The sequence below is a fragment of the Pleurodeles waltl genome, chromosome 6 (genome assembly GCF_031143425.1).
Source record: "Pleurodeles waltl isolate 20211129_DDA chromosome 6, aPleWal1.hap1.20221129, whole genome shotgun sequence".
Lineage (NCBI taxonomy): Eukaryota > Metazoa > Chordata > Amphibia > Caudata > Salamandridae > Pleurodeles > Pleurodeles waltl.
The window spans coordinates 1659571975-1659585081 of NC_090445.1; the positions used below are offsets into that span (position 1 = coordinate 1659571975).

The 13107-nt window shown below is 38.0% G+C and overlaps 1 protein-coding gene across 1 annotated transcript in view; it reads left to right on the forward strand.

Annotated features, from left to right (window-relative positions):
- The window catches only part of AGPAT2 (1-acylglycerol-3-phosphate O-acyltransferase 2), a 294568-nt gene extending 282266 nt beyond the window's left edge, over positions 1-12302 (forward strand). The window contains exon 6 of the mRNA XM_069241593.1: positions 8437-12302. Coding sequence (XP_069097694.1) covers positions 8437-8600 — 164 coding nt within the window. The 3' untranslated portion in view covers positions 8601-12302. The remainder of the gene's footprint in view (positions 1-8436) is intronic.
- Positions 12303-13107: the final 805 nt, after the last annotated feature.

The window sequence follows — 13107 nt, forward strand, 5'->3', positions numbered from 1 at the left end:
AGTAGAGTCCCAGTTAGCCTCGGCCTAAGTAATGGAAATCCTATGCTTCTTTCCCAAATTTCCAAGCATAGAAAGGGCTCTTGACTCATTCCGACATGTTCTCTTCTTTACAGACTGACCTCATCCCGGGGGTGTGGAAAAAAGATTGGTAAAAACAATGTTATTAATATTATTAACCATATTGTTAATCTAAAATTGGATTTTCCAGACCTATTCTGTCAGGAGATGAATCCCCTCTTTCAAGCTTACTGTACGTATCATTCATGGGAGAGTCATGAAATTGTAAAAAAAAGAATTCAAATGTAACCTAGTTGGCAAATCGTCCTCTTTGAGAACAACATTCCATGGAGCCCAAGCAATTCCGAACCCTGTTCTAAATATGCAAGCTGGGAACAAGAGATCAACACAGAAGATGAAATGTAATATTTTGATTCATAGGCACCGAAATAGATAAACACTCAAAGTGTGGAGTGATTGTGCTCTTAGAGTTGTTGTGTCGTAGAGTTGTTGTGATGTGCCTATTTTGTTTTTAGTTTCTGTGGGTTTGGGGGCTGACAGAGTCTGTTTAGCTTTTCATTTGAAAGGTTGCTGATCTAATAGATTTGAGTAGTATGTGGCACTACATTTACTTTTCTACGATGTTACGATATCTTTCTTGTCACTTTTTAGTGTTTGTTTCTTCATCATAAAACAGCTTACCTGCGGAAAGCCTCAGTCACTACTCCTGTTTAAGTGTTCACTCCTATCCATATAGCTGTGTACCACCACTGACCTCATATAAGTGGAAATGGCTTGCCGTTTGTTGTTAAATAAGGTAAATAAATAATTACATTTTACACTGTACCTTTCTCATTTCCCTTATCTTAAAGGGCTAGTACCTCGATTTATTCTGAAATTGAGCTTTATGATCAGGAATGGCTGCCTCCCTAATGAAATGACAGATGCAGACTGCTTACTTATAATTGCAGCTGCATATTTATTTGGTCTCTGGTTTAAACTACATACTTAAAAAAAATTAAAACATACCCTAATTGAGCTTTGAAAAATAAAGCAGTTTTACTGAAGTCCCATAAAGCTTAGTTCAGATTTGCAGTTCCTATCCAAATTGGTGCTCTCATGCCACCTCACCAGATGCCTAAGCTTAGTCCTGCATCAATGAGACTAACCGCTGTGGGACTTCCTGTTGCTGCCCTTTTTTTCCTTGTGGACTTCTGAAAGTTTTGTGGCATCAAGTGTATGGACTTGACTGTGGTCTCTGTGTCCACATCTCAGTTGGCTTGCTCTGCACCCTGAGTGCTCTGAAGCATCTGTTTTGCTACACAAGTACTAAACCAATAAAATAATAAATTGAATGATAAAGTAGTATACAGAAAATGCATGCTGCACTTGCACATTTACAACCCACCTATCAATTCTGCCAACCCGCACAGTAAGAAAAGCTTTTTTCACAGTCTGATTATCTGTTAAAGGTTGTTATAATGTGTTGCACTTGAAGCCTGATTGGAAACTAAGGGCCTGATTTGCATATTGCCGGACAGTTTACCCCGTCACAACAGTGACGGATATCCCGTCCGCCGAAATGTAAATCTCATTATTTCCTATGGGATTTAGATTTCGGCGGACAGGATATCCGTCAATGTTGTGATGGAGTGACCCATCCTCCAATATCTAAGTCAGGCCCTAAGTATTTTGCACAGAAAAATTAGGCCGACAAGCTTTGAGTTCTCTTCATGGGGATTCACTTGCAAACTGCCAGTGAACTACAAAAACACGTTGTAAGATTCACATCAGTTAAATATTGTAACATATTTGTCTGTATTTGAAACTGACAATCTGTGACATTGCTGCTGAGAAAACACACACATTGTTAACAGGGAATAAGATGAAGAATAATATATTTTTGCTAAAAAATGCCCGGAAACAGCTTTACAATTCAAATTTCTTATGAATAGGAGATTACTGTTCACTTTGAGAAGTGAAAAATATACATCTACTTCTTTGATTCAGGGATGCATGTGTTCTGGACATGGGCAGATAACTGCAATGACATGACTGCAGCATTGATGGAAAATGTAGATTCCACATTACCATTGTGAAACAGCTAAACTCTAGTCCTGAAACAAAATTTTTTAATTATTCTCTTAGTGCTCCAATACAAAATCATCCCATTACTCAGCATATGAAAGTCTAGTTTAAAAATATCCTTATAATACTATATGTTATTTTATTGAATTTATGTTTGTGTTTTATATAATGCACTTAATCGTCTTTTTGTTACTTCTGAGCTGTACATTATTATTATAAGTAAAGTTACAGTGTGCACTCTGTAGGTCTGAAACAGGGCTGTGTACTAGCGCCGTGTCTTTTCAATCTGTATATATCAGATCTGTCCCCAGCCCTGGATAAGCAGCCAGCCCATGCACCACATTTAGGGGGTCGCCAAGTATCCAACGTACTTTATGCAGAGGACCTGCTACTGCTCAGTAACTTGAAAGTAGGCTTACAGAAACTCTTGAACTACTTAGGAGGATATGCGCTAGCTAATGACTTAGAAATTAACTATGGGAAATCGAAAATAATCCCCTTTAACCATAAACCGACCTTACGCCGAAAGTGATTTTTGAATGGCCAGCATATTGAGGAAGTAGTAGCATATACATACCTAGGCGTCAGGATTGGCTCTAAGGGCACATTTGCTGCCCACTAAGAAGTAATAGGGGGGAAGGCACAAGCCTTAAACCGGGCCTTCAGTGACTTGGCAAAGTCCATCCTTGCGCGGCCCCTAAAACCAATGACCATGATCATGAGAGTGAAATTACTTCCAACCCTTGCATATGGGACAGAAATAATGAGGGGGTGGAGGTAGTTGTGCTGGATAAGCTATTAGTGAAATGCTATAAATAAGTCTTCCAGCTACCTAGATCAGCCTCCCTGGCCCAAGTCAGACTAGAGTTTTCACTAACAAAGCAATCATTGGCAAGGCCTGCAGCTTTTGTTGATGGGTGTTACATACTTCAATTAGCTCCTATGTGGTCTTTAGAAAGCCTAGTCTGGCATGAAATCAATCTCGAGAGGGGTAACACCATTTTTAAGTATTACAGGTAAAAAAGCATAGCCCGGCTTAAACTGGGTGATTTGTGGGGCAGCTTATTATCGGCACCAGCGTTCAGAAAAGGAGTCAACAGATCAGCTAAGATCTTAAGCCGGTTAGAAGATATGGAGGGGAGGCTCTATCGAATCGATCTCATGGTTGGTTAGTCCTAAATTCATATGCGCGGGATAAGGAACCCTGTATCCTATCTGCTACATTAGCACGAAAAACTAAGCAAATCCTTTTACAGATGAGGTTGGGAGATCTACCAACTCTGGATTTCGTCCCAAAATGAACTACTGAGAAAAGAATTTAACATCCTAGGAGTTTGGTCCTGTAGGTCGGTTGTCATAACAGCTCTTGACCCAAGTAATGAAAAGTTAAATACCAGATTAATTCAGTTCCTGAAAATATTTACTGCCATGGTGCCAGTGACTTCATCTAGCACCCCTTAGGCAAAGAAGGTAATTGTCCAGTCTTATAAACATCAAAATTCATCCCACAGACGTTAGTTACAGGTGATGTAGGGGTTTTGTATACCTCAAATGCATCCTTTAGATAACAGGCTGCTTTGCCCCAAAAACAAAAAAAGACGCCAAGACTTTATGTGTCCTCATAGTGATGATTTTTGATTATTTTGTCTGCTTTATTAAAACAATAGATTTTTAGGTTCCAGAATCACATATGGGTTTCCTTTGCCCCAATTATGAGGGTCTTTTTTTATCTTTCGTTTCCTGTTCATATTTTACTGTTCACATATATTTTAGGCTAATGGATATTTGTAACTGTATCTTTTAGATGCCTTTTATGGTTTTTATTAACTAATAAAATATTTTTCTACCCTACCCAGTGTGCAGTTGACATATCTGATCAAAGCCCCTGGATTAAAATATTCAGTTATTCTGATGACACACAACTTTTTATGCTGTTCTGACCCTCCTAATAATATGGCTAACCTTAAAGTCTTGCTGATTGCAAAGGATGGTTTGATGAGGTAAAACTAATTAGAACTAAATCTTTCAGAAACTCCCTATACTTCTGTTTTGCCCCAAGGACACCTTTGTATAAGCCACTGTATTTATTGAAGAATATAGGACAAAACTGTTGTAGACTTATGGTCTTGTCATCAAATGGACAGATATATATTTCACAAATAGTAGAAAACTACAATGCAGTACAGATTGAATAAAATGGTCAGGTAATTATGGTTTAGTATTTTGCTGATGATGGGGCATTTCCTTGGATTCAGACATATTGTAACTAATGCACTGGGTCCACAATTATTTAAGAACCCGTATTATGTAAAATGGTGCAAATAGGCACAGTGTACATATTACATACCAAATGCACTGTCCCTAGAGCAGATGCAAATGTGTGCCTCCACGAGGAAAAAACACATTTTAAATCAGACTGTCTGCTCCATTTTAAAAGCAGAAAGACTGTTCTTCCCCCGCAGTTGAAAGCATAGCATGTGATTGCACCTGCATGCAAGGGGATGACAGGATCGCTGGCACACCTTCCACCCTCGTATGCCTTTCCCAAAGGGTGCCTAGAGAGGCTTACTGACTGTATGCTGCTTCTTATGTTACACTCAATCAAAGTAACTTCTCACAGCCTGTGCCAGCATCTGGAAAAGGTGATTCCTCATTTGCATGGAGCTATGCCCCCATGCATATGAGGCAATGTTACCTGTGATTAGGCAGGCACAACATGTATTGTGCATTAGTATTCCAGAAAGGGGCACACAAGCTTATATGCAGCCTTCCCATGTAATACAAAGTGTTGTTGGAGTGATACAAATGGGCTCAAATGCCTATTGTATCTCCAGGACACTAACTATAATACATCCACTGGCATATCATTATTACTTTCTCTGAAAATTCAAAGCCCTTATAATGTGGTTTGAAAATCAACCTATTTTTCACCATAAACTAGGCCACAAGTGCTTCACAGTGGCGCTGGTTGAAATATTTTTTCAACAGTTATCAAATAGAACGTTCACTCTGGTTTTTAATAAGGCCTGGTTATCTAACAAGGACTCTTAGCGCTTTTTGAGAACCACTCCAAACTGCCTACAGGATTCAAGCCGGCTCAAGCTACAAAAAAGCGAGTTTTTAGAAGTTTTCTAAAGACAGATTCGGACTGCTTACTTCTGATGGGAGTGGGTAGAGCATTCCAGAATTTAGGAACCAGGAAGTTGAATGAACGGTCGCCGCTTCTTGCTCTTTTGAGCCTAGGTAGTGACAAAAGCCACTGATTGCTCGAGTGAACAGTCCTTACTGGGAAGTAAGAGGCTAAAAGATTCCGGATGATGATTGGGCCTCTCCCATGTATAGTCCAATGCGCAGTACACATAGCCTTAAAGAGAATTATTTTTTCCACAGGAAGCCAGTGCAGGGCTGTTAAAGCTGGTGTGGTCAATTGACATTTCGGGACTTTATAAAGGGTTCTGGCTGATGTATTCAGGACAACTTGGAGATGTTCAATAACATAGTTGTGCTCCCTAAATATAGGGAATTCCCATTGTCTAGGCTTGCGTTTATTAGGCCCTGTGTCTATGCACAGTCCTACTTGTGGAGTGTGGTAGCATATATAAAAACTTTCTGAGGGACATAAGGATACCGAAACAGGACGCTGCAAGTTTTTGGGACTGGGTTTCCAAAATAAGGTCCTCATTCATCCAAAAGCCTAGACTCTTTACTGAGCCCAGCTTGGGTGAATCTCCAAGTTGTTCTGGCCATCCCAGTACCAACCATCTAGAATTATTGTTCCCGACCAAGAGAACCTCCATCTTGTCTCCGTTGAGTTTCAAACAACTTGTAGTCATCCACTCTGTGACTTCCCTGACGCACGAGTTCAGTTGCATGGAGGTTCTGCTGACCTCGGCGGTCAAGGTCATGATGATTTGGGTGTCATCTGCATATGACATTAGTGCCAGGTCATAAGATTGTACGAACTCTGCAGCCCTTTCTCTCTGAAGTTGGAAAGGATAAAGAGCTCAAGTGATATGTGTTCAGGAACCAATACAAACAGGAGAAGGATTCTTCTTAACATGGTCCCTTTTTCTCTTAGGAAAGAACATTGAAAAAGGCATGCATAAACTCCATGACAAATTCTGTTGGACGTCTACTACAAGCTGTCTGATTATCCAAACACTAGTCACTTCCTGGTCACAGGCAGGTCTGTAGTATCAGGATCTCAGAATATGGTGGCACTTAACTTTGACCAGTGTGGAATTTTTTTTTTTTAAAGTAGACTTCACTAGAACAAGGACCCGAAAATGGATATTACTGAAGAAGGATGGAATAGCTGTTTGTCCTCAGTCTCCAAGTACATAGTTGGATTACTCAGTAGATTTTCATTACAGAACAGTTGTTTCAGACTTTCCTTGACACGCCAAAAAATGAAAAATATTGAATCTGATTACAGCTGATGAATGCCAACATTGTGGAAAAAAGGTGGTCAGTTTAAAACACATGCTGCTTTTTGTCCTAGAACAAATCTATTTGGAAAATAATCAGATAAAGTTGTAGCTGATATTATGAGAATCTGTTCGTTTAGAAGAAAATTGATAATACTTTAACAAAATATATAAACTTCAAGTAGCACCTCAGTAAAAAACAATATAGATACAATAATTTTAGGCAAAAAGTAATTTTTCGAAACGGGAAAGGACACGTGACTGCGAACAACTGGATGAATGAGTTATATAAAATGGCAAGCTTATAAAGAGTGCTTTACTCTGCAAGAAATAGACTCAGTTTTTTAGTGGAATCTTGGAAAATGTTCTTAGTGTGCTTGAATTATTAAATAGGTTTTAATGTAGAGAACAGACTATTAAAGTTTTGCTAATAATTCCTGAGTATTTGTATTTGTAATTTTTTTAAACTAATGGGAAAGTATAGTTTGATTCTATACTGTTCACACATATATGTACATATCAAGGATTTGTTTCAAGGTGAACTTGTTTAATAAAAATAAAAAAAGTAAAGTGTTAGATTTTTTTTCTGTTGGAATTGCATATGGAAAATCAATGGATTTTTTTTTATTTCTTCCAAAAATAATCAAAAATTGTTCACTTGCGTTAGATGACTTATCACACTGACTAGCAAAATATAGATGCTTTTTTTTTCTTTATAGTTTTGTAGCATCTTAAATGGTGCAAAACATATACAAACATTTCTAATACGTTTTCCAATCCAGTTGTGATTTCATTTTTTATCTTTAGGTTCAACTGATTTCTGTTAAAATCAGGATTTGCAATTTTTGTTGTATTAGTTCTCAGTATTTTTTGATAGAAGTGTATTTTCATCAAGTCTCTTGGGGAAAACATTAGACAGACTTATTGAGTTACTCTCATTTATGTTTGTTTTAAATTGGCTGTCTGGTAAATCTGTGCTTTATTAATTTCCATATAGTATTGAGGTAAGGGTTCTACGTTTAACTATGAATTGGCAAGATTTGTGGAAAAGGTTGGCTGTATAATCAGTCCACATGTTTCTATTAGGTGCTCTAAAAGTTATGTACATTGCATTCATTCAAAATATTATCTAATGTGTTCTGGGATTTCCAAATAGGTCTAAGAACCAGTCATTTGTAGCACTAGTAATACATTGAAGCAGCTCTTACTACAAGCAGATGTGGATCATCAATCTGTAGGTTTAAATCATCTGCTTGTAAAATACAGCTGCTTAAAACACTAGCTTGTACAGCTTGTCGATGTCAACTGGTCCAGTCATAAAATAAAGAGACACAGCTGTAATGTTTTATGAATGGAGCATCATCACTCCCCACATAGCCACAATTAAATAAATGTAGTCTATTTTGACCTCTAGGGGTTTTACAAAAAGTAAATCATTGATGTAAGAAAACCTGTATTACTCAGTGAGTTATCCATTTTTGTAGTTTAGATCAGTGTTACCATGGCCTTAAATCTAGAATTAACAATAGAACAGTATAATGACTGAAACTCTTTGTAACATTTACTGTCTAAGATGTGTCCTCTACGTACAGGTTTAATGCTTTGCAAGGGCACAGCTTCCATTTTATGATTGTTTTCGAACTTGAAATATTGTGATGTTTGGTTTCAGGTGGACAATTAAGAAATTCATCATTGTTAGACTCCAGAGTCATATTTTCATGCAGTGGGCGCATCGTAATTGTGTGAGATGCTTTTATGAGAATATGCTTACTGTCAGATTTTGTATTTCTCTTAGGTCTTGTTGATGTTTTAGCAGGGCATCCAGTTTTGTTTACATTCAATGAATTAGCCTGCTCTAGTTCGACATTAGAGAGAGAAAAGACAATGTTCGGTATTCACTCTTTTTTACTTTCAAATTTCACAGGTGTAATCAAAGTGGAAATCCTTCCAAAAATTGAAACAACTGGACTTACAGCTGAAAATGTGTCAGAGCTCACAGAGCAATGCTACGCCACAATGAGAAGCACTTTTTTTAGACTATCTAACAAAGAGAACAAGGTGAATGGACCAAACCTCTCTGATAAATAGGATTTCTCTAATTTAATGGAGCATGTTCAGCGTTTGCCAAAACTCAGTGTTTCCTGTATATCGTATGTTGAAATTGATGTGAGGTGCTTACAAAGTAGTTCACACTGCATCTTCTACAGTTTATGCACTTTTGCGCAGTTAGCGCTTTGGGGGCCTCGTGTCACAGAGTCTTACCCATATACAGGGTCTTACCCTGAGACTCAAAAAACAATGCGGTCCACTTTCCGTAACTATATTAAAATATTCTACTTGAATTAATCTATAATTAAACAGTGTGTGTCACGTTCAATATTCTAAAACATGGAAGATGGCATCAAGCTCAAAGGACCTTCTCCATGCAGTGCTGTTGGTATTTCGCAAGTGTAACATAATAGTAGTGCCAGAAAGTGAAATTCTGAAAATCAACCACTCTTCTTCAGCTAATCAAAGTTGTCATAGTATTATGGCTGCATAGACCCTGATAAAAGAACAGGACCCATGTGTGTCTTATTCGATGTACGATCACCACTAGTCTCCACACAGAGATGATTATTAAATTATTATGGCCTCTGTGGCAAACTAATAGAGATGAAAAAGTACACATTTGTTTGAAATCATTAACTGTCCGGAATTTAAAAGCACACACAGTTTTTGCAAAGGTTTGGCTAATCTACTATTTTTAAAAAATATATTTTTATTTTATGTACATTTTTGTGAATTCATTTTCTGACTCTCAGTGAGACCGCGGGGGTCTTTCCTAGCCTGGTGGTCTTGGGACCACCAGACTTTGGGTGGCTATCGGACTGCCACGGAAGTGGCGGTCCGATCTGCCACATTCTGACCACGGCTGAACCGCTGCTGTCAAACCGCAAACACCGCCAGGCTGCAGTCAGCCTCAAGCCTGGCGGTTGTAATCAGCCAGGGCAGCTCTCCAAGCAGCGCTGCCCTCTGGATTACGAGCCCCATTCCGCCAGCCTTTCCATGGCAGTTTACACCACTGTGGAAAAGCTGGCAGAATGGGGGTGCCCGGGGTCCCCATGCACAGCCCCGTCGTGCATTTCACTGCCTGAATTACGGGCAATGAAAGGGGCGACGGGTTCTGCTGCACGGCCACATTGGCGCCGGCTCAATTCCGAGCCGGCGTCCATGTTAAGGCCCTCTTCACTGCAGTGCCGGCGGGCGGAAACACTGTTTCCACCCATCGGCCTTGCGGTGAACTTGGAATAGGGCCGGTGGTGTCCTGGCAGCACCAGTGGTCAGGTGCCTGCCAAACTCAGAATGACCCCCCCGCCCCGAGTATGCAGTGATTCTCATAGCTGGGTCCTCTAAATGCTAAAAGTATTAGTAAGTGGTATTATACATGTATGGCCAACTCACACAACTGTGTGTGGCAGTGGGACCAGGTGCCAAATTTCTGGATTGAAAACATTCCATTTCCTAGTCATTGGGCCTCATGTACCATGATGCCTCTTAGATTAGATTTCACACGCCTCACAGTTATTATTGTTTATTCATTCGGCCAGAAGCTACTTTAGTAGCAGTTTTCCCAGAGGTTGCAGATCATGATTTCAATGTGTGGATTTGGGAGGGTCAGTTTCAGCCAGTCAGTTCACTTGCAGATATTTTGAATCCATGATGAACGTGTAATAAATTCACATTAAAACACTTTGTAAATTGGTCTTTTCACCTGTCCTTGAAATAGTGCTATGGAAGATATGCCTAAACGACAAGTAACCAGACTGGACATAATAATCAACTTGCCTTCACATTTGATTCATTACTGCTAATCCAATGAAGACTTTGCATGACTAACCAATTTAGCTGTACTTCTATCACGGTGATAACACAATTATATTCGTTAAGGTGTTTTCCTTCTATACACACACACACACACAAAAAATTGCTAATTCAATACCTTGACACCACCTTTAAATATGCAACTTCGCAGTATTGCAAAGAGTATAACTGTAGTTTCTGCACTGATGATATTAGAATGTTGTGCATCTGTGTGTTGCATAATGGTATTGGTCTAAATTATTCTTTTATATTAGGTAACAACATATATTTGCCAAAGATAACATTGAATTTGTTTAAAACAATGTTGATGTATAAAAAAAAATGTGTAAATAGTTTTTTTTCTGAAATGTTCCTACGTTGCTGACTTTTAAAGAAAGCCAAATATGTCTGAAGTTTTGTGCTGTAGTTTCTACTTGTGAAACGTCTGAAAATCAAGCTGTATTTATTTAAAAGAACAGGATGGAGAGTAAGCCTAAGTCTGTAGTAAGTCAAAGTTATTTGTTAGTTAGATGCAGTGTTGCAACTTGCATTGAAAAAAAATGCTGGTGTTGTTTGAGCTACAATAAAGAAAAATTAAAAAGATTTTCAGTTGGACATATATGGTATAGTTGCTATATCATTAACCTTAAATGTTGCCCTTCTGTAGCAGAAGTGAGACACATTTTTGGTCTGGTTTGGAAACATATGTTTTTCAAGGGGCTTAGAGAAATTTGAATTTTTTTCCACTTAGTGTGATGGCACAGCATCACACTTTGCCCAGTTTGCAAACATTGCTGTGTTTACCAACACTGACCAACTTTACTTGTGAAAGATGTTTCCATAAACCAGATGTTTTTAAAAGTGAATTTTTATTTCAATCAATAACTTTTATGCTAAATGTTGGGGTGTTTGGACACCAACTTATGATAGATGTTTTCCCTTGTTATTCGTTATTTTATTGTTTAAACTTTACAAAATTCAGGAAGACAATGAAGACTGCAAATTTTAAAAGAAAGTTTCACAAAGTTGTGGCAGAAAAGCCTTTGAAAATTTGTACACCCTTAGCTTTATCTGGACTATGGCTAATTAAGTACTTTTTGTAACAGTCAGACAAACAATTAACAATTGCATAAAAAATTCAATTTTTACCGAACCTGAATTAGAAGCCTGTTGTGAATGTTTGAGAATGGGGTTCCAAGGCCCACTGTATAGATTCCACACATTATGTTTTGTGTTTTATCTAGATTGTATGCTGCCATTTGAGCGATATCCATGAACACTTTGTCAAAACGTTGCATTTCTTGTTTATTAAAAGAAATACAACTTAGTGATGGTAGAAAAATTGCAAAAGTAAAAAACTTTAAAATCTCGGTGGTCAAATTTGATGTGCAGGTTCAGATGTTCTCTGCTGTATCTTGGTCTTCTTTTTTAACTAAATATGCAGCACATTTGTATTTCTTTCCTAGAAAGGACATTGTTTTATCTCATTCTCATGTAGATGTTTTCCATTGAAACAAATTTTCCCTACATAGTTGATACTCGCTTGGAATAACAGAATTTTGTATCCGCTTAAACAAAGTGGGCATGCTGCAGGATTACATCTTCTTTCATATCCAGAACAGGTAGGGCCTTAGAATTTCCAGATCCAGAGAGGCCTACTGAAAGAGATGTGTTAATGATGGGAACGTGATAGAGGAACGCATGGTTCTTTTAAAGACTTTGAAATCTAATGTTCGGAGAGCAGTGAATGTATTTAGCAGATTTTGTTTTTAAACTAAGACATTTATATATAATTGATTTTGTTGATTGTTCCTTGCCTTTATAATCACAAATACAACTTTATAAAATATTAAGTTATTTTATAATGTATTTTTATAATCAATGGCTTCTCTACCTGTACAGTGTATCACATTGGGGACTGTGGAATAAAGTTTTTTTTTAAACTGAGATTTTTTATTAAAGATACTACTATATTAAAGTGTATAGTGCTAAACCAGAGGCATTTTTGCATAAGTTGAATATGTCTCAAACAATATCTGTTGTACTGTATCATTAACATCACCAGACTGTGTAATAATATTATCATGCTCAATGTGGCTTTTGGAAGACTCATGCTGTAGAATTTCATTTTTATTCATGGTTGAGATTATGACCTATCACTAGAGGTTGTGGCTTTTTGACCGTGTCACCATCCTGTAGCTAATGTCTCAAGTATTTAGCCACAACCTTTTTAATATCCATGTGATTCAAGGATGCACAAGGAATGCTATGTACTGCTAACTTTATTATATTTTGAGTAAAATCAAATCTCCTTAGTTGCCCTTGATGAGCTTGAAATGGAAACACCCTAGACTTAATGTTGATGTATTTGGTGAAATACACCCATGCTTAGTGTTTCCAGGACCACCACACTGGCTGTGCAGATTTGATTCACTGTCTAGTAGTGTCACAATTTCTGGTACTTTGCAGAAGGAGACCTTGTAAGCCTTGTGACAGCTGGCACACTGCTACAGACACAGGGTTGGTGGTAATAATAGAGACACTTACCCCGTATTTGCCTTTCAAATTTTCAACTGGTTCCTGGTGATTTCAAAGATAAAGATGAGGTTTGTGTGTACATTCTCAAAGATTACTGAAGAAAACGGTCCAGATACTTGCAGAAATTGATACCTACTCTGCATGAAGCCTAGAGACCTAACTGTGTAAAGTGTAGGTATGTGGTACGTGTTATTCATTTGTCAAGAAAGGTCTC